At 47.0% G+C, this 26474-nt stretch overlaps 10 protein-coding genes across 10 annotated transcripts; 3 read left to right on the forward strand and 7 right to left on the reverse strand.

Annotated features, from left to right (window-relative positions):
* Positions 1 to 220: 220 nt before the first annotated feature.
* On the reverse strand, positions 221 to 1839 carry LY89DRAFT_739068 (FAD binding domain protein; the record flags this gene model as incomplete). Its single annotated transcript, XM_018220436.1, has 2 exons — positions 221 to 1179; positions 1248 to 1839. 2 exons carry the CDS (start codon positions 1837 to 1839, stop codon positions 221 to 223), a joined length of 1551 nt encoding a protein of 516 aa, XP_018065998.1.
* A 283-nt stretch (positions 1840 to 2122) lies between these two features.
* On the reverse strand, positions 2123 to 4059 carry LY89DRAFT_739069 (uncharacterized protein; the record flags this gene model as incomplete). Its single annotated transcript, XM_018220437.1, has 2 exons — positions 2123 to 3504; positions 3927 to 4059. The coding sequence occupies 2 exons, from the start codon at positions 4057 to 4059 to the stop codon at positions 2123 to 2125; spliced, it is 1515 nt and encodes a 504-aa protein (XP_018065999.1).
* LY89DRAFT_710126 (uncharacterized protein) lies at positions 3859 to 5807 on the forward strand (the record flags this gene model as incomplete). The annotated part of the gene is made up of 2 exons (XM_018217809.1): positions 3859 to 5610; positions 5644 to 5807. Exons 1-2 carry the CDS (start codon positions 4098 to 4100, stop codon positions 5805 to 5807), a joined length of 1677 nt encoding a protein of 558 aa, XP_018066000.1. The 5' UTR covers positions 3859 to 4097.
* A 414-nt stretch (positions 5808 to 6221) lies between these two features.
* LY89DRAFT_710127 (uncharacterized protein) lies at positions 6222 to 7184 on the forward strand (the record flags this gene model as incomplete). Its single annotated transcript, XM_018217810.1, has 2 exons — positions 6222 to 6451; positions 6581 to 7184. Exons 1-2 carry the CDS (start codon positions 6357 to 6359, stop codon positions 7182 to 7184), a joined length of 699 nt encoding a protein of 232 aa, XP_018066001.1. The 5' UTR covers positions 6222 to 6356.
* A 784-nt stretch (positions 7185 to 7968) lies between these two features.
* On the reverse strand, positions 7969 to 9529 carry LY89DRAFT_722755 (uncharacterized protein; the record flags this gene model as incomplete). The annotated part of the gene is made up of 2 exons (XM_018218756.1): positions 9100 to 9529; positions 7969 to 9041 (listed from the first exon to the last, which is right to left on the reverse strand). The coding sequence occupies exons 1-2, from the start codon at positions 9497 to 9499 to the stop codon at positions 7969 to 7971; spliced, it is 1473 nt and encodes a 490-aa protein (XP_018066002.1). The 5' UTR covers positions 9500 to 9529.
* Positions 9530 to 10085: 556 nt separating this feature from the next.
* LY89DRAFT_758431 (uncharacterized protein) lies at positions 10086 to 10638 on the reverse strand (the record flags this gene model as incomplete). Its single annotated transcript, XM_018221436.1, has 2 exons — positions 10086 to 10561; positions 10611 to 10638. The coding sequence occupies 2 exons, from the start codon at positions 10636 to 10638 to the stop codon at positions 10086 to 10088; spliced, it is 504 nt and encodes a 167-aa protein (XP_018066003.1).
* A 3469-nt stretch (positions 10639 to 14107) lies between these two features.
* LY89DRAFT_722756 (uncharacterized protein) lies at positions 14108 to 15386 on the forward strand (the record flags this gene model as incomplete). The annotated part of the gene is made up of 4 exons (XM_018218757.1): positions 14108 to 14194; positions 14239 to 14616; positions 14658 to 14914; positions 14963 to 15386. 4 exons carry the CDS (start codon positions 14108 to 14110, stop codon positions 15384 to 15386), a joined length of 1146 nt encoding a protein of 381 aa, XP_018066004.1.
* A 1014-nt stretch (positions 15387 to 16400) lies between these two features.
* Positions 16401 to 18391, reverse strand: LY89DRAFT_594412 (uncharacterized protein; the record flags this gene model as incomplete). The annotated part of the gene is made up of 3 exons (XM_018209801.1): positions 16401 to 17201; positions 17314 to 17734; positions 17850 to 18391. The coding sequence occupies 3 exons, from the start codon at positions 18389 to 18391 to the stop codon at positions 16401 to 16403; spliced, it is 1764 nt and encodes a 587-aa protein (XP_018066005.1).
* Positions 18392 to 23677: 5286 nt separating this feature from the next.
* On the reverse strand, positions 23678 to 25495 carry LY89DRAFT_688833 (uncharacterized protein). The gene has a single exon (XM_018215787.1). It carries the CDS (start codon positions 25218 to 25220, stop codon positions 23697 to 23699), a length of 1524 nt encoding a protein of 507 aa, XP_018066006.1. The 5' UTR covers positions 25221 to 25495; the 3' UTR covers positions 23678 to 23696.
* LY89DRAFT_688834 (uncharacterized protein) lies at positions 25178 to 25611 on the reverse strand. Its single transcript, XM_018215788.1, has 2 exons — positions 25489 to 25611; positions 25178 to 25417 (listed from the first exon to the last, which is right to left on the reverse strand). The coding sequence occupies exons 1-2, from the start codon at positions 25527 to 25529 to the stop codon at positions 25231 to 25233; spliced, it is 228 nt and encodes a 75-aa protein (XP_018066007.1). The 5' UTR covers positions 25530 to 25611; the 3' UTR covers positions 25178 to 25230.
* Positions 25612 to 26474: the final 863 nt, after the last annotated feature.

A 26474-nucleotide genomic window follows, 5' to 3' on the forward strand; every position in this document is an offset into this window, starting at 1 on the left:
TATTTTTTACGCTTCAAATACTTCACATTATCATATTATCATACCTGTGCCCTTTATGTCCCAAGTTCCCCCGTAAGGCAGACACAAAGCCATTGTTCAAAACTCTCAAAGTTATCAAAAACGTCACAGTAGTCTTTAACAAGGTTTTGGGCAATAGGAACGCAGTGCATCTCTAGTGCCCCTCTAGTTCAGAATTCTTGTGTCGAGAGTTCCCATATTTTCAGTCTGTTTTGGCGTAAGAATGACTTCTTTTCGTCAGCAGATAATCCCCACCCAACATCGTCTTCAACACTCCATATAGACCTCGTAAAGGCCAGATACTCCAAAATAGAGCCAATAACCATGGTATCCATTTCCGCATCTCCCGATCCTCGCTCGCAATATCCACCTTCACTTTGTCATAGACACTCGGCATCCAGGAAGCTCCATATTTCGCTCTTACCGCGTCGTACGACTTGCGGTCGTAATGAGACCAGAATTCCTCCTCCGTGTAGTACGCATGCGCGTACAGCCACTTCTTCCCTCCGAGCTCTTGCACCTTGCGCTCGAGAGCTTGGTTTTGTCGGATGAACTCATGCCGGTTGGCAGATCCAGGACCCCAGATGCCGAAGTTCATGAGTCCGCGCTTGTCTGGGGGTAGGTGTGCAAATTCGGAATGCAGACCATGGCCCCCGTTTGGTGTGTCACGCGCCAGATGCAGAGGGCACAGCCAAAGAGGGTAAAAGTTGAATGTTTTGTGAAGCCAGTCGGTGAATTCTCCGACTTTGTTGTGCGGAACGCCAACATCTTGAATAATATAGTAGTTTGCCAGGCCACTAAGGTGTAGGGCGCGATACATGACTCTCGTGTGCATTAGGGGGTTTAAGATGAAACGCGTAATGCGATTGTACGGGACGAGGAAATACTTGAAAGAGTACTTGGCAACCCAAAAGCCGCCGCGGTCGTAGCGGAAGAGGTAGTCCAAGAGGGGGACGGACTCTGTGATAGAATTAGATGGGTTCTCCTGTAGCCTTTTGTGAAGTCGTTTGGCATGGACGTAGAACCACGGATCTATGCTCCGTGCAAATCGTTGGACTTTTGATCCGGGCGGAGGAGCGTCGGCAAGCCGTCCGGAGCAGACGACAGTTGAGCTTTGGGAGAAGACAATGCCGTCAAGATAATTAACTGAAGTGTCCGTTTCTGGTGGATACGATTAACATCAAGACCAGAATCCAGGGACTTGTGAAAGAGAGGGGAGAATTACGTACCTATCTCTTCTCTCATCATGGCAGTCGCGCCCATGGGGTCGTGCAGCGAGTAGGTCAGCTTTACGTACGGCCGCGCATCTTTCAGCTGCACCTCCAGAAGCGTGACTACACTGAGGGTACCAAAAGCCGACGCAGCACCCCAGAAAAGATCCGTCTTCTCGGCCTTGTTACGGTATGCCCGGGTCACGTCCCCATTCGGTAGAACAATCTCGATCCAGTTGATGGTGGTATCGAAGGCACCGTACCGGAACGAAGAGCTCTCGCCCGACGTGCCCGAGAATCCACCGCCCACGGTGATACCTGGAAATTCCATAACGACCAGAGGCACCAGGCGAGATCTCCCGATGGTCGCGGCCACGAGCGCGTCCATGGGCACGTTGGGCTCGACGAGTGCGGTCTTTTGCTCTGCATCGACATGGTGAACATGGTTGAGCGACGATGTGTCCACGGTGTTGTCGTGCCGCCGTTGGGACTCCCGTGTGCTGTTTGTCGAGCCATGATAGATGCGGAATGGGCGCTTGCTCTCGTAGAAATGTCGAACTCGGGATGAGACCGCAACGACGGCGTCGTCATGGGCGTGGAGATCGTACATCGTGGAATTCATTGTCGACCAATACCGGCACGCTGGAGCTTCTACCAAATACCTATGTCGCGATGGCTCGAATCCGGGTTTTTCCTTTTCTGATATGAAAGTTTTGTTGTTGCAAAACAGCTTCGAAGCTCTCTCCATTAGCGTCGCTTAGCTAGCTTACTTTGACTCCCAAATATGTGATTGCGTCCCCTGGGTGCTTTTGCCATCTGATCATAAAATCTCTCATTCCAGATATGATTTAGATCTGGAGAAGCTCAGCTTTGGATTCTTGGAGAAACCCTGGTCATTGCGCATGCGGGATATACTGCGACCAGTTCACCGAAAGGAATATTGTCGGTTCCAAGGCTCTCATACCAAAGAACACCTCGAATAGAAGATATATGCGGGCCAAGAAGTAGCAAAACGTTGCAAACCAATAAGGAAGAGATTTCAGCCGGGACCGGTTCGGCAGCCACCAAGTCATGGCTGAGATCGGAACCCAGAGATATATGACCGCTAACATGATGCAAACCGACGTCTTCCAGAGCACCGATTCTGTCCGTGAAGCGAAAGTAAATTTCCACGCTGCGCAGTGGATGCCGTTGAACATGGTTCCTATGGAAAAAACGCACAAATGATCCCATGGTCCCCATTCGGAGCTGTGGCTTTCATTCACGGCTGGCATGAACCAAGACGTGACACGAGCATGAGCCGTAAAGTTGTCCTTCACGATGGCGCGCAGGTCTGCGGGCACTTGATTACCCCTGCTGATGACTTCCAGGTGCATGATGTTCATTGGCTTTTCAAACCAGAACCAATCCCAACCATGATCGTGAGCTTCTTTTGGAGGAGGGCGATACCACTCAGATACTTCGTGAAGGAGACATATACCTCGCGCCAACTCGCAAAGCTGCGCCGAGGTCAGACCCGGATCGAGGATTGGAGTGAAGGTTTCGAGATCCATGGGCTTGTGCCACCAGAAGAAGTACATCAAGCCTGTACATCCGATGAAAGCAACGGTCGCGAGCTCGAGTGTTGCGATGGTGAGATGTTGATTGACTCGGGCGCAAATTTGTAGCATGAACCAAGTGGATTGAGCCAAGGCTATACCTTTCACTAGCCAGTCTGCGTTGCTTTTGTCGTGCAACTCTTCGAGTGTGATCTCAGGAATCACTAAGACGCCATGCTCAGTGAGCCATATGAGCTCCTTGACACGGAAAATATACATCTGCCTCTGCCCATCTGCAGATACGATTCTGTAGCCACCCATCTCAGCGTAGAAACCGTGAGTGATCGTCCACCATGGGTATGTTTTCTTCAGAGCTTTCACCGATCTTCTGGCATTGCGCCATTGCTCGCAAGAGCTCACGGCGAGTCCATCTGGACAGATCAGAGCAATAATCCACCATTTGACTTTGTGTAGGTAGTTCCGCCATGTCGAACTGTGCGGAGGTATGTTCAGGTGCAATACTGTCCAAGTGTTGAGGAGGAGGACTGCTAGACAACTTAGCAGGATGCTGAGAGTGCCTCTCCCATTTGGCTCTTGTACGAAGCCGTGCACGAGTGTCTGGTTGGAGGCAATGGCAACATTGTAGTCGATCGACTTGATCATGCTGTGTTGGGCAGACTTGACCAGTCTAGAAAACCCAGGCGGAGGCGGAGCATCTGCACCACAACAAGGAGCAACTGGTGAAATCGTTCATATCAGAGAAAGAGCTATACTGGGACCGAACCATGGTAAGGCTACGGAGCCGCTGGAGAGATTTAAATCGAGAGTGCGGCGCAGAGCCTCATGCGGGGATCTACTTGAATGATTCCTAAGCTGAAAAAGCCTCAAATCCGCCAAGACCAAAGGATCTGTACAAATTTGCTCTTGTGCATATCGATTTCAAAAGCCACCCAGTAGTCGTGCGTTTACTTATCTATTCCAGGACTTTCATGGGGAGTCTGGAAACATCCCTGGCACCTTGGGGGCTGAAAAGGGGTCGATTCGCCTATTTTAGCGCCACCAGCGCATCGCTTGATCGTTGATTGGATTTCTGTCACATCCTTCAACAATGCATCATTTTCATCGTTTTCACAACCAGGCAGCAACACTCGTAACTCACCCCGAGTCCAAGTAGTCTTTCGTCTTTCGTTCGAGATCAAACATTTCAAGTCCGAGAACTGTTCAACAGCGACATAGAGACTCAAGCTGCCGATCAGTTTCGAACGACTCCTGGAGCGATAGCCACTTGCCATTTGTCTCAGCCTCGTTGTTGTCACACACGAGAATCAAAATGCTTCCAAGCTCTCGGGGTACTTTAATCTTCTCTCGAGTGTTCGCATGGTTCTTCCAGTCTATCGCGCCCCTGAGTATCGCGTATTGTCTTCTCGTACTCTTTATCCTTTCGCCGTCCCAGCGCCTACCAATCGCACTTGAAGTATGGCTGCTAGCAGAAGCATTATTCTTCCTGTTGGTGTACCTCCCTATGTCCCATTTCATACACGATCCAGCCATGAAAGTGGTTGGAATCGATCGGTGGCAGCGCCGTGAGCTTTTCAAAAAGTGCATCACCACGATTACCGACCCGAAGAGGTACATTTCACTCTGGCATCATGGTGCAAAGATTGAGGATATCGGGAGGGAGAATGTCAAAGAATGGATCTGCTGGGCTTTTTTGGACAAAAGCACTGTTGGTCCTGACGAGGAAGACGAGCTGGAAGAGTATGTTGACTTGTTGGAAACCCTGCTTCCCAAGGGCACGTTGCCCAGCGGCAACAAATTTCCTCTGGGAAAGACTCCAGGAATCCAGACTCTCAGATTCTCATTGGATCCAGTCAACATCACCCATAAGCCTCTGCTCTTCTACGTCTTAGGTGTTGGCGGTGCTGATATATATGTGGCTTTCATCATGTGGTACCATGGATACCAGCATCATGCAACAAAGCAGTGGTTCGCCAGCTTTCCATTCCGACCACAGACATTACTTTCACCACACAGTTCACCAGCCCAACACATCTCATATTGGTATCGTCCACACACTTCGAAGACGAGATTGCCGATTCTATACATCCACGGAATTGGCATCCTGCACACATATGGCGACTTCTTCGCAGAGCTGGCAAACAGGCTTGATCAGGATCCTGAGGAGGATGGACAGATCGGTGTCATCGTCCTTGAGATCCTCCCAATCTCTTTTCGAATGACCCACGCCGCCCTCTCACCGGACGACATGCGCTCAGAGATCCGCTCAATACTCGACCAGCACTCTTGGTCTCGCTTTGTGCTGATGGCAAACTCTTACGGCACCGTCATCTCCACACAATTGCTCCGCAGTCCCTCCCTAAATTCACGCATTGGAGACGTGATCTTCGTCGACCCGGTCGCTTTTCTGCTCCATCTTCCAGACATGACCTATAATTTTACACGACGGCCTCCCAAATCCGCATCTGAGCACCAACTTTATTACTTCGCATCGACAGACATGGGTGCAGCGCATACACTCGCTCGCAGGTTTTCGTGGACTGACAACATTCTCTGGAAAGAGGACTTTGAAGGTCGACGTTGGACGGTCATGCTGAGCGAGCTGGACATCATTGTTGCAGTCGACGCTATTGGAAGTTACTTGACGCGTCCAGAGGGGCTCAAAGCACTTCAAGACGATCGACTTGAGAGCGAGTGGAAGACAACGAAATGGACAGGAGGCAAGTTGGATGTGATGTGGCTCAAGGGCCTAAATCATGCCGAGGTTTTTGATACCAAACGAGACCGGAAAATGGTGATAGATATTGCGATGAGTTATTCGAGTGGTGAGAGCAGGCACGTTTCTGAGAGATCGGCAGAGTATGCGAAGATGGTCGAGAAGAGTTTGCTTTTCAAAGCTTCTCCTGCAAGATTTGCGAGTGCCTTTGGCTTAGACAACACGCTGGATTGGGACCACGGAGAGCTAGATACGTCCTTGCGGCCGAAGGCGAAGAATTCGCTATCTAAAAGGCGCTTTAGTTAAGTCATGTAGTTCATAATGATACCAATGTTCAAGAGACAACTGGAACTTTAGAGGTTCATCATGATACCTCCTCGGCCACTTACTTCCCCTGGCTGTTGCATGAAATTTTTGATACGAAGTAGCTTGCCATAGCTTTCCTGGTAATTTCCTGATTATGAGGGAAGTACTGAAGCGCGAAGAGAAACGTACTTCGTCCCAGGGGAAATAAATGTTGGCGAATTGACCAGGACAAGGGAAAAGGATAGCTGTGATTGCACCAAAATCAAACCCTTGCTCTAGTCAAACGCTAACGTTTATTTCCCCTGAGACTAACCTCAGAATGCGCATTCTATTGGCTACATCGGCTAATGGCTGAGCAAGGCGATGTAAAAATAAACGCCAGTATGAGGCTCGTGTGCTTACTGCTGTGCCGCAGTACGATGAACCACAAGTCAATCTTCCCTTGGAAGATTCCACTGACAAACGCTGCATTCCGCATTCTGAACCTCCATCTCTGTACCCCAAGAACAAGACGAAAGTACCCTAACATCAGAAAATCTACCCCGCCCAATGTCCCAAGGATATTCGGACCTCCAAGTGGTCCACGACGACCAGCCTGGACTTGAATATTCTCCGCCTGCCCAAGGACACGATGTTGGAGGACAGTACGATCACGAAAGCAAATACACGACCAGCTCCTTACCGCTGAATTACCACGATGCGCAGATATCAGACAACCATGGCGGCAATGCACCTCCGCCCAGTTCAAAGAGAATATGTGGGCTCGCATCAAGGACGTTCTGGATCCTCGCTGGTGTTATTGGAATTGTGGTAGTTGCAGCCGCCGTGGGTGGCGGCGTTGGAGGTTCACTGGGATCGAAATCTACGAATACAAAGAATGCTGCTTCGACATCAACAGCTCAGATCGCGAGTACCAGCAGTTCATCCACCCCATCATCTCTGTCCTCGTCGACGAGCACAATCCCCTTATCAACCAGTACGATCACGGGAGGATCTCCCGAATATACCCTCCTTAGCGACTGTCCCTCCTCGAACAATACTTTTTATACTGTCAATGTGGGCCAGGAGATGTCATTCCGCAAGATCTGCGGCGCAGCGTATCTCAACGCTATCAACGGAGGAGATGTGGTCAATGTCAGAACTCTTAGCTTAGACGATTGTATCGTCGAGTGCGCCACCTATAATTTCCAAAATAAGACCGCCATCGCTGCTGGGAACAACAATGTTTGCAATTCGGTGTGTTGGCGCAATACTTTCACGAACGATGATTTTCCAGGCCAGTGCTTTGGCTTTACAACGCAAAACTCTTCGAGTACTTTTGTTGTACAAAATGAAACTATATGCGATTCGGCGGCTTGGATAGACCAGAATATATAGGTGTATATACAAAGATCTTTGGTGGGTCGCTGCATAGCACAGGCACGGCGGATGTATCAAAAACGTCTTCATGAATTGCATAGTCCTGGAGCTTGGGTTGGGCTTTTCAATGAGAGCTTTTGCTGATGCTCTTACATCCCGTTCTTCTTTGACCCCGCTTGGACAGTCGAAATCAAACCGCTCCCTCTCACGAACGTCCCTGGCCCCGATCCAAAGACACTTGAATGCTGGCAACAACGGCCAACCTTTAATGATCTCCAGGGTATCTGGGGGACAATATCATGGTGTGAAGGTGCAAAAAGTCTTTCCTGATCTTAAATTGTCTGAATTCTCGGCGGTGAGCAAGGCAAGTTCGAGACGTTTAATTCCGATTATGAAAGCATAAATCACTGTTCATTCTGTTTCTTTTGATTGAATCTCCGTGTTGACGAGCAGGTACATATCTTGCTAGAGGTTTAAAAAGTGACGAAAGAAGGCGCAAGCCAGGTGGGAAATTGCAGCTGGATGAAGAGCGGTAACTGTTCCGTTGAATATTCTCGCTTGTCTGCTCGCCCCTTTTTATGTTTCGCAATCGTAGGTGACTTCTAGGAAAGCAATCTTCGAAGAGTCTACAGTTTAATACAAGATTTTAAAGTGCCTTTTGCTGCTCCCGTCATTGAACCACATAGAACATCCTGCAACTGTCAGACTTCATTCCAAGAAAAAGCAATAATCAACTTCTACTTTTCTCTTTCTGTGGAGAAGCTGGATTTTGACAAATAGTCAAACTTATTGAGATCAATCCTTAATCCCAATTTGTGGGATAGTTCTCACACAACATTGGCTTCTCAATCAACCCAATCTTCATAATCGCATCATAGAAAGGAAAACCTCCCCGCTCGTCAAAAACTTCAAGTTCCACGCATCCATCCTCACAGACTTTTCTTACACGTTCCACAATAAGGTGCGCATTTCTATTGCCATGATCAGGATGCAGCAGAATCACCTTGCTCAACGATTTCAGTCTTTGTTGTCTCTTCTCTCCAAAGCCGTCGAAAAGAACATCGATCTGATCTAGCCTCAAATAGCGCAGAGCTAAAGTTTCAAGCGTCTCTGGCATAGACTCAACTAGAGATCCCATGTCATCTGGGAGATCGTCGTCATCATCATCTCTCTGACAAAGAAACTCCGCATCAACCTCGACAGTCCGTAGTTTCTGAAACAAACGGAGGGACATGATAAACCGCCAGGGCTCCACGATAGCCCAGTCAGGTTGAACAACCAGCTGTAATTCTTCCAAAAAATGAGCAGAGTACTGTAAGAGAGCATCAACCATCACATCCGGCGCGAATGCAACGCCATACGGCATGTTGCCATCGACTTCGTAAGCGAAGGTGCTGAGATGGTTCGTCATGCTGAGCAGCTCTTGCATTGCACGCTCATCGACATTCGACTGCTCGAAATCTATCATTTTGATATTCGGGTAGGTGACGGACATTATGGGTTCCGTATCTTCGTCTTCGTTCATTCTGCCTTCCTGCTTGATACGCCACCCAGCAATGTGCCACACTGAAGGCAGCTCCATGAAAGGAAGGAAGAAACGCAAGTTGTCGGCGTCAGTATCTCCTCGCTGGCCTAGACGGAAGGATTGTAATTTGCTCAGGGCAGTGGTCCTTTCTGGGTTCAAACGCGTGGCTTGAGCAATTCTCGAGACCATTTGAGAGGTGTAGGGGAGTGGTCTGTAGTGTATCCATATCACGATTTCTTTGAGGTTGGGAAGCATGGAAAGGAGGAGTGCTAGTGCTGCGTCGTCGTCGCCGTTTTCGCTGATAGCGGTTTTCCACTTCAAGTCTTCACCTTCTGTGAGATATGGACAAGCTACAGGATCACTTTATTAGCGACTTCAATCGCCATCATTCCACGGGAAAATTCTTACCCTCGACAGACTCTCTAAACCCCTTGCGGTTCTCCATGATCCCCCTTTCTCTGTCCCTCCCTTCAAACATATCCCCTTCATCTGCACTTCCCTCTCCATCAGATTGATCATGACTATACTCTAGCATCTGCACAACTCTGGGATAGAATGCCATGTTTGGATTGCTCTCGATCATATCCAAGTAGACAATCGGAGACAGAAGCCCATCCATTTCGACTGAGTAGCCTAGATATACAACCTTGTGTTTCTGCGCTAATTCTTTGTGTCTCCCCAAGTTTGTTTTGGCTACTTCCAAAAGAAATCTGCAAGTCAGAGAAACCCCGAAAACTCCATGTGGTGGAAGTAAGGAGAAAATCTGGCAGAAAATCTCGGGCGAAAGAAGGAACAGAGGTGCAGCCATGTTGACGGGAGGTGTATTGGAAGACTGAGGGGAGTCGCCTTGGAGAAAGCTTCGCTGGTACAAGAATTGCTTGTGATGATGGGCTTATATGCTGTCAGATCGATTTTCATGTCAGGGTAAGCCTTTTTTTTTGAATACGAGATTTATTCAGCAGGCATTTCTCAGCTTGCAGGGATTTATACGGAGAGTGCAGCACACTGCGTCTATCTAACTACAACCATCTTTCCGGCTGCAATCAAACTTTGAAACGATTTGATGTTTGAAAAATCACTAGGTGTGTGAGTTTTACTTGGAGGAAGAAGGTATACTTGAACCATACCCTTTCCTGGCCCCCACCCCTTTCATCAACCAAAATTTTTGAGACGTGCTTTTAGGACACTTTGATTGGCCCTCAAATTCTAGGAGATTTACAGATCCAGAGAAACAACTGCTATCATTGTACCAGAAATCTTGGTAGTTTTATTCTGATCAAGCATCAGAGTGTTTCTCAACAAGACCGTTCCAAATAGTCCTTGCGCTGCTCACCAATCCAAAATCGGCATCAACCAACAACAATCATCTCGAGCTTGTCTTTACCTGCATCACCTCATAACTCTCGACCAACAAACAGAACCGACATTGGGGACATGGGCGACAAGAGGGCGAACTCAATGTCGGAATCTCCACTCTTGCGTCTCCTCGACTCCCGAGACTGATTTAGACTTTGTGGGTTCTCTTCATCAATCTGCTCGTCGCCACATGGTGAGTCCGCATAACAGATGCAGATAGTGATTAGCACTACGACTGCTGCCAGAATAACTGCGGCGATGCGAAGCTTCAAAACTGATTTCTTCATGGTGGGCGTCTGCTTAGTTGAGTAGTCGTTGTAGATGTTGCTTTGAAATTGGGAATCGATGAGGACTATGGACTGTCTGCTACTGTTGGTGACTTTTGGTGTGTGCGAAGTTGAATATGTCGCTATTATTGGTTGTTTTTCCTCAGTGTGATTTGATGCGGCAGGATATTTGCGTGGACGATGTTCAAACAAAAGAATTCCAACATTTTTGGTAAGTGGTGGTACACCTAGGTACTTATCGGTAACTAAATTCTCATTTCGACTAGACAGACGTACTAGTCCAGGACGCGGGGAAGGTACCCATAGTAGCATAGCGAGCGGGCTAGCTCAGTTCTGTTACCTACACCCAAGGAGAAACATCCAAAGGCTGAAGGACATTCACCAAGTTATATCGCTAGAATCATCTGATCTGTTGTTTGCAATTTCCTCCTGGCTCTTGATGGGCCACCATTACCGCGGAACAAATTTCACATATTCGGCTTGGATTATGGATGTCACGTACATTGCGCCCGCGATTTCACAGCAGAAGACGACGATCAATATCGCAAGAACAATTTATCATTCCTAAGGATGGACAGTCGGAGGCTCGAGTTTCTGGTCTTCGGACAAGCATCGCTGCTCAGATAATGATTGTGAAAGAATATGCACTGATGTGCGTGCTTGTGACGTCTTGTGGAATTCGATTTATAAGATCCATGTGTCTCGTGATGACAGGACATGATCACAGGACGTGAGGGAGAGATGAGGTACTGGTGACAATTGAGACGATCGAGTATATCACTAAATAAGAAAGTTGTACGAGGTTGAAACATGCATTGACTGTACTACAAAAGACTTCCATCCCCATCCTCCACCCTCCACTCTCCATTGTCCCGATCGTAATACAACCACTGTCAATCCAAAGCTCTTCTTCCTCGACGCGTTCGTTTCGATGAGATGACGAGCTAAAAGTAAGGGTTGTCAGTTGGGGTTACCAACTGAGTAAGGCACAAATACTGTGGGGATATCTGCCAGCATCATGAAGGACATCAAACTGTCGAACAGTACACAGCAAGCTCCTCACGCGCCCTGAGGTATAAGCAGCCTGCAGGTCCATCTGTCCCTCAACTAAGGGCTAGGACAAGTTTGGAAACACTTCATTTAACAAGAAAACTCGCAAGAGCTCCACTCAGAGACAGCCAAAGTAGGAGGGTTGTGATCACCGAGTGATGCCTGAGAGCCGTGCTTATGTCTGAGGACGAGATAATTGAGGGAGGCTGCTGCTACCAGCGCTCATTACATGCTTGCCGAAGCGACGATTGAGAGCATGAAACAGAAACAGTAAAACAACCCTGTGCCTTACCTGGTTTGACTTGTGTATGGGATGTTGTGGCCGACAGAGTGTGCGACCGAGTGAAGTGTCGTGTAGGACCGAGGTTGTATTATTATGCGAGGAGGAGGGAAACTAGTGTAGAGCAGTCGCAGATGCAAGGAACCTATGAGAATGTCGATGAAAATGATAGCCACGGTGCATATAATGATGCGATCGAGCAGTGGGAGTCTGCGAAGCTTACCAGTCGATATGTGAAATCCGCATGCAGTCGTAGGGCGCGACTGTTGTGCGACTGTTGATGCTTGGAGAATTGTAGGCAAGGAAGGAAAGATAATAGAAGAGAAGAAAAGAGAGGATATAGAATATAGGTCGGTAATGTGGTGTTGATGTGTTGATGTGAACGGAAGAAGAAGAGAGGTGACGGGAGATCATATACCTGCTCAGCAGATGGCGCTAAAATGAGTGATTGCGAGAGTGGATCATCTCTAAGAACCACTAGCACTGGCAGGTGTTGCTGCAGAGAAGACGGACACTCTTGATCTCACTGTAAAAATTTTGCTCGTGGTATATCTTTCTGTTGTAACAATTGAAGTTACATATTGGGGAAAGAAAGATACAAGGCTTATCTATTCGAAAAAGAGAAACCGTACCCAGTCGCATGGGCATACAGGTTTACCAACGCTGCTCAGCGAAGCGAATGGTGTGTGATCTGGATGTAGCTCCGCGCTAATTTGTGTCTGGGTCGGAAGGAAAGCAACTCTCCCTCCTACACACTTTTTTTTGTTTCGCGCGATGAGAGCCTGGAGACAGATGCCACATATGTAGAAGATTTGTAGATTCTGTAAAGATGTCTGATTGATCGATGAAGTGCGTAAATGATGGTTCCAGCTCCGTGAAGTTGTGTATTTGGACCGTCAACACCATGAGGTGTGTCTTATAGAGCATCCCACAACAATCGGGACAGCGTGAACGAACACAGGGCAGACTATGGACTGCGTAGTTCCGTGTATCTTCGCCCATACAGGAATTGTAGTACACAGCTCTTGAGAAGAGACCTGATAGCAATAGAAGAAAGGGAGAGGATCAGTCTGTCGGCTTGCCTCACGAATTTCTGGTCCTCAATCCCTGCTCCTCCGGCAGTACTGTACGAGACTAAGAGACAGCGACCAATATTAAAGCAATTATCATCGAGACTCGAGCTCTAGCATCAGCGCTGGCAAATGCTGTAACAGGCACCGCTCAAGTGCTTCTGCCCACCGAGTACCACGTGACGCCAACGGCATCATTCGAACCCAAAACAGCAGGAGCAGGTAACTTTACACTAGAAAAGATGCTCGAGTACACGTTTGACGTATTCATGACCCGCGACCATTATTTTGACAACAATACACGTTCAATCAATACTTTTTTCTTCCCATAGCCAAATGGTTGAGAAGAGATGTCGTCCGAATTTTCTTGATCGAGACAGCGGTGCCGCAATCTGCTAACCGGATGTGGCTGGGCTTCCCCACATCTTCTTTTGGAGAAATCGCTCAATAGCTCGAGCATACGTCAAGTCTCTATCCCGATTCATATTTACTCGAGGAACAGTGGATGTCAAAGAACCACTCCCTTCAAACCGTCGGGAGTGTTACGGCCTCCAAAGTTGAGAAGAGATTGGAATCTCGAGACAGAGACGGCAGCATCTTACAAGCAACGAAAGCCAGATTGTGGCAGGTCTACACTTCCACTGATCGCTCCTCAGCACGTGGCTAAGGCATAGGTGGCATATATGAAGATGGAAGGGTCACCAAAACTTGAAGGTTGAAATGGTATATCAGCATGCGAAGAAAAAGATCAGTTCCTTCGATCTCGATGGATCGACTTTTCTCACTTATTTTGTCCCACAAGCTCTGGAACTGTGTTTCCTCATGCTTCATTTTCACGGCAGTTCGGTGAGCTGCGATTCAAAGCACCTGTCTTCAGGCTGTGGTAGGCCCCTAGCGAATTATTTCAGGCTCCAAATTCAGTGCATTCAAAGCCCTGGCGGGTGGGGGTTAGCGCTGTTAGCTTCCTGACAAGGCATGTTCCCGCCAGGAATCCAGATAAGGGAAGGGCAACCAGCTCTTCCCGTGACCAAATGTCCCACGACGGGAACCTGCTTCTAAGGTAGGTTTTTACAAACGGAAAGCTCCTCCCCTCAAAGAATCTTCCCTCAACATTGTCCTCAGATCAGCACCAGCTTCTTGGTTTAAAGAGACAGACGCTTCCTTCCTTGAAAGCTTCTTTCATTAACACCATCCTCCGATGGGCTACCCAGCTGGTATCTCTCTACTAAAGCTCTCAGGTTGATAACACGATCCTTCCTTCTCTTGGGTTAGAGCTCAGCAGTGGAATTCCTGAAGACGAGATACTGAGGTGCTACAAACAAGAACCCGCCGCCATCTTCGATACTGACCCGTTGCAGGCACTTCAAGCCAAGATGGCACATCTAGTAGCTTCATTCAATCGCCTTGATCGATCAAAGCAGCTTCCATCAGGTCTTCTTAAAAATCACTGGTACTTCACTGTCAGACATGTGCCACTTCACACCCAGCGGGTGACACGGTTCAGATCATCAATACCGAGAGCCGCTTCCAAATCACCACCGATCGAACGCAGATCCTATCTTTGCCAACCGACGCTGCGCAAACCGATGTTATTGTACCACTTCTTCTTGGAACATTCGTCAAAGGGCTCCATCGTGGCTCAGATATATTACCTGACGATGTCCCACCCTTTGCTCCGTTCTCATGGGGAACGAGAAGTCCGGACCTTGCCCGAGCTATCGAGGTCAAGCTCCGAGCTTTAGGAGTGCGGTTAGATCTCTGTACCGTACAGCCTGGGACTAAGGAACAAGGTGAAGTTGCTGATGAGAGCTGGATCAAAGTTATGGACTTAGTGACCAACACACTCGGGACAGCGTTACCTCAACAGGCAAGTCAAGGCAGGGTGATCTGCGGTGGTTGCAAGAAAGACTCTTCATGGTTCAGTGCTGGTTTGATGAAATGTTTCCGGTGCAACAATCAATCTTACTGCTCCCGGAGTGCCAGAGAAGCGACTGGAAGGAGCACAAGAAGGCTTGTGGTGAAAGAAGCAGAACATCCAATGGTCAACAGTCCTCTTCAATGTCCGGTCAAGCATTGGAGCCTTCCGACTATTACCACAGAGTGGCACGTACCATTCCCGAAGCAAAGGTTCTTGCAGATTCCATTAACTTGCCTCTTCCACCTAGAGGTGGCGGCCTTTCGTAAGTTTGTATCTACGTTCTGCACCAAGCTCTAACATTACAATCCAGTAAACCCATCCGCCGCCTTGTCATAACCGGTAAGGACACAACCCAGAACCTCCGACTCCTCCTCGGGCCCAACTGGCAAAGCGCATCTTCCACATGGAGCGAAGCTCGCATTGAAATTCTTCTCGATGCACCCATCGGCTCACCTAGCTACGCCTTCCACAAACGCAACGATGAGGGAGGTCTTGTGTCTAGTCCACGATCCGCAAGCGTAGATGAGACAGCTAGGATACAAACGGTTCGTGAGATCCAGCAGGCTATTCGAACACGTTTGGGAACGAGAAGACAACCCACCACCCAGGACATGAAGGCTGTTCTTCTGACATTTGGCAACAATTGGGGTGCGATGCTTCCGGATTATAACTTGGCGGTTAACACGATGGATCAGGGGGTTCCAGTGCGTTGGGGGTCTGGCTTCGATTGCTGAAGATTTCAAACACTGCTCGTGCAGACGAGAATTGTGAGCCTTTGCGATGCGGTAACTGTCCTTTAGAAGAATAGCTTTGCGTTATGATTTTTGATCAATCACGAATGTGTGTCTACGCCCGAGGAAAGCTGCTGTCTGGCCGGACATTTGCAAGAGATACTTAGAGTTTGCGATTGTAATCATTGAGTAACTATGAAATGGTCGAACAACTTTCGTATGTATCATCTCATAATGTGAATGCCAATTCGTTCAAAGGTATTATGCGCCATTGCCGATTCCGCTTGAATGTTCAAGAGGTGACCGTACAACGGGAACTAAAGACAGAAGAATGATAGATAGCAAAGCATTTAGATGCGTTCTTTTATGTATGAGCTGTTGCGCATCGTTGCGATGATCTTCAGTGACGGCTGTCTTGCGGCTGGGGATCTCGATTAATTACCCCGCCCCCTTTTCGAGGTTACCCCGCACCGCGTTCCGAGACACACTTGAGCCTTTGGCTGTGTTCGTCGTCTCTATTCAATTTGGTCCATAAAGTTGAAGTAATGCAGTTTCCAGCTCTATCTCTGGAGTTCTTTTCCAATCTTAGGACTCTACCTGATCCTGCGTATAACATCACTACTAATATTGATATCGATGGTACATTTTACATTGCTCAGTTCAGTTGGTATTACACATTCTTTGTTACATTACCTCATATGCTGCTCTTAGTCTTATCTGGCCTCAGCATGAGACATTGGTCCTTCGTATGATCGATCCGGACGATGTTATTAAAGGATTCCCGTTAGTATCTAAAGAGGCTAATGTTACTACTGATAAGATTGAGGGAGCGTAGAGTTCAAAGAGAATTAGATTAGAATGTTTGATCTCAGATTCTGGGGACGGTCACCAACTAGGACCATATTATTCCCTCCGACTTTAAATCCTTCAAACCTTGGCTCTATATTAGGTAGAAATCAAGCGCTAGTACAACAGGATAAACAGGAACCATGGATTGATCCATTCACGTATACAGCCTCAATTAACTCCTAGAACCCGCTGTGGACTTCGCTCCGGAACTGGAAAATGCTCCTCACTAGAGACACCATTTGTATCCTGTGGCATGTCTCCAATTTGGCCGTTGACCCTGTCGCTTGTCTCACCCGTATCTGGACTTTTGCCATGATCGGATGCCATCTCAATCCCACTATCCTCGGTTTGAATAAGGGTAGTAGGGTCCACCTCGGGGGTAGTGCTCTGCGCCACCACATCATCTTCAGATACATTTTCGGAATCCTTCTTCTGTGCTGATTTACCCTTGGCTGGTCTCGCCTTCTTTGGCGGAGTCGGCGTCGCTGTATTCTTCTCGGCTGAACCTGTTTGCGCCGTGGTCATTTCCGTTTCAGGAGTCTCAGTAGGATTATTCTTTGCCGTCTCTTTCTCACTTTTATCTATCTCCTTCTTCTGTCTCTTCGTCATTCCCTTCATCTTCGTGAGTATCAGACCTCTGATACTGATATTGGCGAAATGCATCACGGCGACAATGTCTTGAACACCTGGTGTGCCAGCAGGAAAGATCAGATGCAGCCCCGTCTTCTGCTCCTCGTCTGGACACCATTTGTCATAGTACCCCTTCTTGCCAGACACTTTCAAGCCTCCATAGACGGACTTGTGTGTTCTTCTTGTTAAGCTTTGGATCCATTTCGGCATGCCAAATATTTCGCCAGATTCTGTGAGAGGCTCGTAGCCGAGAGATAGGTATGTACAACCTGCTGCATTCAAGAGAGCCATCGAGGAGTAAACCAAGAGGTCGCTGATGCCTCGTGGCGCTGATGGATGCTATTGACAAATCAGCACATAAATATACACAAAGTCCAAGAATATGAAGCACGAATGATACTGTGGCCCACAGTAATTCGAGAGTACGGGGGCAATGAAACTTGGGACATACAGCGATGTAAGGGTCAAGGTGGAAGCCATTATTTGCTCCAATTCTTCGCAACGCTGCAAAGCCATTAGGGGTTCCCATACGATCCATGGTATAAACATAAGTCATAAGACCAGTAATCGCAAACGGATCAAACACTGTGATGAAAGCTTGAGGGTCGCCGCTATTGTTTCGAGCTTCTCGCCAAGCGTCATAAACTGCCACAAGCTTGGCCTGAAGCTCCGAATCCTTCAGTACTGAAGGATTATAGATACCTAGAGTGATAGCTCCTTTTGATGGGTTGAGAAGCTGTCGATTTTGACTGATGATGCGTTTTTGCGTCTTTTCTTGTATGACTGCGTTTGTAACTGGGTTAAGGACACGCTCATTGCCGAATTGTATTGTCGTCCATCTTTGTTCTCTTGCATATGAAGCAAATGTATCACTATTGAGAATTAGCTCTCCCGAGTAAAAGAATAATCAGAAAGCTATCTCATTCTTTCTCAGGATAAGACAATTTTAAAAACTCTACATGTAAACGAGACAGGAAAATTGCATACCTTGCTCCTATGAAGATAATACCCCAATTATGCTTCCGCCGGAACTTTGCGAATTGATCCAGGAGTTCAGAGAACAGTTCTTCAGGACAGAGAGGATCTCCGCCAACGAGGCACACGTGATCTTTAACCTTGAAGCAGAGAGCCGCATTGAGAGCAGTAGTGACAAAAAAGCTGTACGAGCCATCGAGAATGCCCATATGCGAGACTCGTCCATAGCTATCTGTGAGCATGCTAATTGCATCCACAGCTGCAAAGTCTCCAAGGGTGAAGATATTCGTATATCCAGTCGCTTTGCTCTTGGTGTTGATCTTTGAAGTTGAGACGGTGGAATTGGGTTCACTACTCTCGGAAACAGCGGCTCTCCCGGGAGTTGGGTTGAGGCTGAGTTGATCGAAGAAGGTATTTCGGAATCCTTGAGCGGAAGCGGCGTTGCTGGAAGGGTTCGTTGACGCTGGTGTATTTGTTACAGATGAGTGGACGTTGATGAGTCCTAGGGATCTCAGACGATCGAGAAGTGTCGGAGAATCGTGTGGAACTTGCATGTCGTGGACTAGCTTGTCGACCATATTGTGGGATACTTGCTCAAACAATTTTGGTTCGGGTGCTGGCGGTGGTCGATTTGCCGACCTTTTCTTTGCTTTCTTCACATTTTGCGCAGTCTTTGGCATCGACTGAAGAGAAGGCTCTTGGCCATTGATTGATGCCATTGTGAAATCTTAGCTGCCGTGGCTATTCCGAAGAAGAATTGTTCTCCTGGGCAAGTACATCAAAGAAGATGAGTCATCCGATCATCAGCAGATTCAAGAGCTAGAGTAAGTTTTGAAGAAGAAAGAAAACTGAAATTCAAGGCTGTAATATATTGTGAGGACTTTTCAGACAGTGGCAGTGAGATTACTCGAACTCCCAAAAAGAGCGAGTGCTCCAATCAGTGAAAAGTTAAGATATAAGATCGGAGTAATGCTGAACGAATCTGCGAATGGCGAACGTTGCCAGGTACAGTAATCCATGTACTACGGCTCGGGCTATGCTCCATAGGGGGGCTCGCTTAACTTTAGTGCTGTAACATTACGCCACATCAGCTGCATCCCTACAACATCCGGCACGGAGACCGACTTCCATTGTCTTTTGCCTTCCGGTTGGTATCTACCTCTGGGATGAGGCTTATTGGGATCTTGAAGGGGCGCACGAGCGTCTTCGAGTTTCACGTGATACGCTTTAGATGTGGTGTTTAAGGCTCAAATAAAGTTAAGGTTAAAGCTAAAGTTAGTAAGTCTAAGCCTATTTAAGTAAAGCTATAGCCTAATCGGGTAAAGCTTGACCCCTAGGATTTTATAAGTAAGAACGTTGATTTCTTAGTATAGAATATTCTAATCTTTGCCACCACGAATTAATTATAAATAAAATAATTAAAAATACTTCATTTGTATTAAGTCACGTGATGCAACTCGAGTTGCAACTTGAGTAAGTTGAGTTGAGTTGAGTTAGACTACAATAGCAACTCAAAGTCAACTCAACTCAACTTAACGTACTCAAGTTGCAACTTAAGTTCGTTGATTTTTTTGGTTACACTGGGTGGAAGATGGTTTTTCGCAATTAGCGGTATTGTCACGATCACGGGACCCATGGGCCATAGGCCCAGTAAGCGGGGGAACCTGACCACGTGATGAAGTCCGAGGGAGTCTGATGGACTCCCCGGGACTCCTGGACTCCAGGGAAAGACGGACTCCAGCACACGGAGAAACTATATAACCACTCAACTTCACTCGTTAGATAGGAGCTCGTGCTCAACTTGATTATTATTCTTGACTTCAATACTATTGCCGACTTTACTTCATCTACCATACCAACCCACGTGACCTTACTTCCAGGTAAGGCAGGAACCGTGACAGGTATGTCCAAGAGTTTATATTGCAGTTGAGGATGGAATGCGGACGGAATATTAGGCACACTGTAATCTTGTGTATAAGATAGGGTTATGTTAGGGACTTCTCACAGTTAAATAGAATGGGATTTTCTATCTTATTAGTAAGGTAGATTCCTAATTGTAATATTATAATCGTTTGAAGAGTTAACTTCGCAAAAAAGTCCCTCAATATAAAAGCACTATAAGGACGGCTGATATACGTTTCACTACATACAAGCAAAAGTTCGCATAACTCTTAACTAGGTTAAGAGTTATTGTTAGCATTTACAAGCACCTATATGCTGAATGAGAAGACAACTCTAACTGGCTCGGTCACGTGCGCAAAACCAGCTATCAAAAGAAGAAGGGAGTGCCTTCCTTTCTCGATATTCCATCACAGCCCAACGAGCGCACACTAAATTTTGATACTTAAACTTCTCGCACGTTCTTCTGTTTCCTTTCCTCTTCACCTCACTCGAAGTTTTCACTGCATGCACGAAAAATTTCACAACTTACACGCACTCTCCAAACTTGTTTTAAATCATTGGGACCTGCGTTATAAGGAGGTCTATATCAGAATGGCGGTAGCAGACTTGATTTCAGCATGGCTTTTGCGTTTCATTGCTCCAATCATCCTCTATTTTGCCAGACAGTATGCAATTCACAAAGGGTGGCTCAATGCACCCTCCAATCCTTCTGATGACATAGATCGTCGAGCCTTTGATGTCTTTAATGCCGTTCTCGAAGTCCTTCGGGGCATTGATGGGAACATCAGCGGGCACCGCGAGGAGTTCGTTGATAGCCTCAATGACATCAAGGAAAACCTGGACAGATTGAAAGAAATCAGCGAAGCACGCGAAAGAGATGGTGGAATGTTGATTTATCAACGCGTACCTACGCCACATGTCCCAAGTGCTGCTGTACACCTTGACGGCTGAGAGGCTATGAAGAGGACCTGAAAGCTGGAAGCGGCATCGCGGAAAGTGAGTAGGGCACCAGCGATGAGCTCGCACTTCTGCGCAGTGCTGGTGACTAGTAGCCCAAAGGGTGAAGCTAAGACGAGCTCAATCTGCGCGGTCTTCCAGTGAAAACAGGTCAGTTTGCCCTTGAGTGGTTGGGTTCTTGTTCGCTGACTACCCACTTATTCTCTGACATTCCGTACAAGCGATCACTGTATCCATGCGCCTGGCAGCCATTTGAATTCATCAGGTACGTAATAAGTCTCTGGGACGAACAGAGTACTAATTGCTCCGCTTTCGGCGAGCCAGATACTTAACGGGTTTCCCATCCCAATAAGACCTTAGCTGAAATACCGACATCCTCACCACCCGCCTTCCATAGTCAGGCTCCTTTGCGACCTATCCTCCCGAATTGATAGAAGTGGAAGGGGAAACACGAAAGTCTGATCCAAGCATAAACACTGGAAATTTGCTGTACTGGTAGGGTGGCTTTCTGCGTGCTGGATCCATTTTACGACGAACCCCACGACGATATGTTGCAAGAAGAAGCTACCTTAAGAAATTGAAGGATATATTTTCTGAGAGATCATATTTAGACTCCCTAGGAGCCGACTTTGTGCCTTGAACATAATCGTGTAGAGTTGATAACGTTCATATGGCGGAAGGGAAGTATGATTGGGTACTAGAAGAACAGCAAGGATATGGCCGAGTATCCTAAGCAGAGGGTGAGGCGAGGATGAGTAGGGCCTGAGCAGAGCGGCGATGCTGACTAGCCGCGTTAGATGCGGAATAGAAAAAATGTCGTCTGAGATTACCGAAGTAAACTACAGACCATACAAGTTCATATTGAGATCTTCCCAGAGGTTCTACTGTGACAATATCGTAACAACATTTTCTCTGAGCCTAAGGTCCTCTGGTTACAGAGTTGGATTCGCATTCCCGCCCTCTATGCCACCTCATCCACGCTTAGTTTAGCAGCAGCTTTCTCGCTCTGTATCTTATCCTCAATATTCCTAGTCTCCGAACCATCCTGGTCAACGTGATTTTGCCATTGGAGCGAGTCTTCTTTGAAAGATGGTAGAATGATCCGGAGAGCTTCCATAAACACCGGTATCAAGCCGAATATATACATAGGATCAGAGGGAATCTTAGATTGTTCGTTTGAGTTTGCAACGGCGTAGTCGCAACAGCATCGATCTAAGTTTTCGCACAATACAGGACGGCTTGTAACCCAAACCACAGGAACTCTTCACCCGGTGGAATTAGTTCTGCACAGAAAACGCGCCATGTGGAATTGACAATGGTATTCACCCCTTAGCAAATCAGTATTACAATCCAGAATTCTAAGTAATGCTATGCAAAGTCAGCAATTGTGTTTGCGAAACCACAGCTAGCGTATTTGTCCACCAGGATATGAAGCGGCGGGGGAAACTAATCTTTTCACCAAAGTTATCTTGGCTTGACATGTTAATAGAGCTCAAACGCCGATAATGAGAATAAACGATCTACCCAAGCCGCAGGCTGTTTGGTGGCTGAAACTCTTTCGTGCGGGGTCGCTGCTAGAGATGTGCCACATGCCACTGCAGACAAAAGTGGCACGATAGCAGAAGAGCCAAGAGGTATACTTCGCAGTGTAGTAGCAATCGAATCCACATATTTTATACTTGAGAATTGTAGAAAATCTCGACGATCCACAGTGAGGGATAAAGAGCTCGACAACAGTAATAAGTGCTTCTGAGAGTGATTGGTGTTGAAATTGTTAATTTTGAGCTGATTAGTTTTTGTTTGTATATCAATACTTCACCTGATGGCATAATAATCATACCCCAGATCCTCAACAGGCTAGCTCTCGTGTGACAAGACTACCTCAGGCAAAGCTTGTTGTCGTTGCCTAGATTCTCTCGTGTGTTCGTGTCTCGGTCGCGTTCACTGTGACATCTACTCCTCAGTTCACATCGTAAACAATCTACCATCAACTTCCTCAAAATACATGCTTCCTATCCTAGAAATCGCTAGCAAGCTACTCCAGTCATATCTTTCCTTCAATTTACTGCTTTCCCTCCCGAAATCCACACTCTGATTCAAGATTCGTGCGCGCCAAATGATCTCGTTTGCCTTCGACTCACTTGGTAGGTAATCGAAATCTGTTTTTTTTTCACCACAGCGGCACTAACTCATGCCAGCAAATACCTGTACAGCTTCGCTTCAAGAACAAAAAAGCCAATATCCCTCGAGGGTATAGATACCGGTCCTCTTTGCAGCGAAGATGCTGGCTCATCACAATCACAATTCTTTCACCGAACCGATTACTGAATCAAGTGTCACAAACTATCATACGAAGCAATTCGGTTACGAAACGAGTCACTTGGACGATCGACTGCAGCAATGAACAGAAACTGCAGGACGAGCTACGATTCAGACCATTGTGAATGTTTCACCAGAAGAAAACGATAGCATTATCGGTTCAAATCTTGGATGCCAAAAGGCATGAATTATTGTGGATCCTGCAAGAAATTCACAAAGAGGAAGGCAGGAGATAATGGCAGATGTGAGGCTGATGTTCTTGTGCAAGAATCAATATGTTAACGATGCAGGTTTTCAAGGGCGCCCAAAACGCAGGAAGGTTAGGAGCAAGAACTGGACATATTCGAACAGACGCCGTTGATTCGGACGGTGGATTTTAAAATAGTTCAGAGAGCTGCGATGATTGAACTCGAAGCAATTCAATGGAACAACTGCATAGGAGGACAGTAATAACGTTGACAGAGACAATAATATATGGTATACATGGTATGGGTACAGTTAGAGTCAGCGGTACTGATTGGTGGAGCACGGAGGATGAATTTACATCTGATGGCTCACGACTTGACGAATTACGGCTGCTTGGATGTAGTGTGCGAAGAAGATGTTGGTATTTCTTGTCAGCGGTCAAAAAAAGCGATGTTTCAAATTGCGACTGTTAAAAGGTTGGCAAACACATATAGATTAACTCTGATGTTCATCGTCTAATACATTTCCGACCATCTCATATGCTACACCGTCCGCAGGTTCCTGAGACCTTATTCTCCACGCAGATGCATCAATAGTCTGCAAATACAGCGTTGCGGGCCTCAAAAAGAACCAATAAATTGGGACAGCCAAGACAACTGTCGTTGCGTTGACAATCTGGTATCCATCAATCAGCGAGGTAGATCCAGTCATGTCATCAGCCATGCCTATTGCTTTCGTGCTGAGGAACTGCAAGGTATCATATCTAATATTCAGCGTCGTTGCCAGCACAGACATGTATACACCTCCGAATTGAGGGTCGGAGACTTGCGCATGAAACGCAACGAAAGCAACCCACATTGCAACTCCGTATAGTTGACTCAGACAAAACGGAATCAGAATAACAAGCCAGCGGAAGCGGGAATTGGGGTACCGGGCAACAAATAGGATCGTCAGTTGAGAGATGAAGGCGAGTATCAGGCGCCATGGAAACATCCTGCGCCAGACGTGCAACGGATGCCTTGTCTGCATGGCGTTTGCGACCAGAAAGCTACCTGCGATAGCAAAAGGGAGACCGGCAGTTGCGAGAATGGCGAGATCAAGATCGCTGAAGTGGTTTTTGACTAATTCGAGGATGGTGATAGTGTCGTTGGTTATAAATCCGACCATGGATGCCACGTGAACGAGCATCAAGGTCCACACATGTCGGAGCTTCAAGATTTCCCAGATGATATTGTAGACCTTCCGAATTGACTGGCGTTTCTGTCCTTTATCACTTTCTCTGTTTCCAATCATCAACAGGATAGCAGTAGCGATAAAGACAGTTGCCGAAGCCCCGAAAAACAAGAACGTACTTGCTGGTTCCGTTTTACCGTCTTCTTGTATTGGCGAATTCAGAGATGTCACTCCTAAGAACAGGTTGCATGAAATTAAACCGGCACTCGTTTCGCCTACATTGGTTATCGAGGATGCCCAATGAACATTGGGCGGCGAAAGCAGGTTTATAGACCATGAGTCGAGTGCGATTCGAATATTTGAACAAACAAACATGATGATCAGCCAAGGAAGCACAATCCATGCCATTGCGAGCGAACTGCCATTTGCTACCTCCATAACAAGCGAATCTTGTGTGAATGCGAGCCAGAAGAGAACGGCACCCCCTATTACGAAAGATGGTACAATCCATGTTTTCCTCCGACCAATGAGGGGGTGATGCAGTCCGTCAACGAGTGGACTCCATAGAGCCTTCCAACTGTAAGGATACTGCGAGATCAGGAAGGTACCAACGGCGCTATAGCTGAGTTGTTGGCGAAGAATGATGGGCATAGTGTACCACGAAAACGTAAGAGGAATTGCGTGAATAAAGTAGATAGTACACAGAAAGACTAGATTCTTCTTCTCGAGGAACGTCAGGACTGGCTTGATTGTGGTATGCTGCTCGTCAAGGCGCTCGGAAAGATCGCTGGAATCATCAATATCCCCATGATCGGTAAGCTGGTCCAAGCGGCGCAGCTCTAACATGGTGCCACGTTTAAGTGTTCCAGGGGCCGATGACGAGCAGATGAAGCTGATTCAAATTGCGGAGAAAGGGTGTAGAGAGGATAGAGTGAATAATTGAATCCTGCAGCTTGCGGGTGGTGTTGTTGTTGAGGGATTGAAAAATCTTGAAGAGGCTGAATAGGACGATAGGTTGAGGCTGAATAGAAGAAAAGTTGGTGCTGAGGCCGCTACGAGTCAGCTTGCCATTGTCCGTCGACATGCCCATCCTTAGTATTGGCCTGCAACTCACTGTGGTCCTCTGCTTACGCGTTCAGCTACCGGTGGCATCATTCTCTTGGTGCATCCTATGCTGACAGTACATCAAATGCATGTTGCGTATGCCATGAAAACCATTTGGGCAGTAAAGAGCGTATCAATAAGTCTGAAGATCGAAGTACAGGAGCGGGAGTGAAGATAAGAGTAGGTGAGACTAAACGACCCCTGGACTAGACCTAAAACGTCGAGTAAAAGTGGATACACGGATTCCAAGACACAGTCAGCAGGGTTTGGTTCAGTAAGACACACAAACCATCTGGAGATGCCAGAAGGTATCCCTATCTCCAGGAAAGATATTCTTAACTAGATGAAGTATCATTGAGACTTATCTTGAGACTGAAGCCACGCTTCCCTGCATCGAGTTGTGGAGATCTCGGATGTTTTGTGTCACGTGACCCGTACGATTGCCATAGCTTCGGCTCGGAGGATAATAGTTGAAGCACGGCAAGGACCGCACTACTGCAGACCAGGAGAGCCACTAGTGAGCGCATTTTAGTCCGGCTGCCGTACTACAGTTCATCTTCTTCAAGCCAGCGCTCTCAATAGACAAGCAGTTTTAGTGTATCCGATAAGAACTGTCCGTCTAGGCTGCTTATGGATATAATTTTTAAAATGTCCGTCATCTTATTAGTAGACACGGATATCAGTTCAAAAAAACTACTAATATCCGACTACCCGTCTACTCTAGGGGTAAAAGCCGGGGTGGAGGCTAGGGTGGAAGCTAGCCTAAGGATTAGAGAGATCAAAAGAGCTTACGGTGCTTGAAACTCTTTAAATATAAGAGGCCTGAGGTAGACGTGGCAAAAGCTTGAAGTTTGAGGTTGAAGTTTGAGGTTGAAGTTTGAGGTTGAAGTTTGAGGTTGAGGCTTAAAATCTAAGGCTTGAAGCTGAGAATATACGTTTAACAAGTTTTATTTGTCTTGTTGGCAGTAAAAACCGTCTATACCCATCTAGAATCGT

Source organism: Mollisia scopiformis (assembly GCF_001500285.1).
Source record: "Mollisia scopiformis unplaced genomic scaffold LY89scaffold_23, whole genome shotgun sequence".
NCBI classification, from domain to species: domain Eukaryota; kingdom Fungi; phylum Ascomycota; class Leotiomycetes; order Helotiales; family Mollisiaceae; genus Mollisia; species Mollisia scopiformis.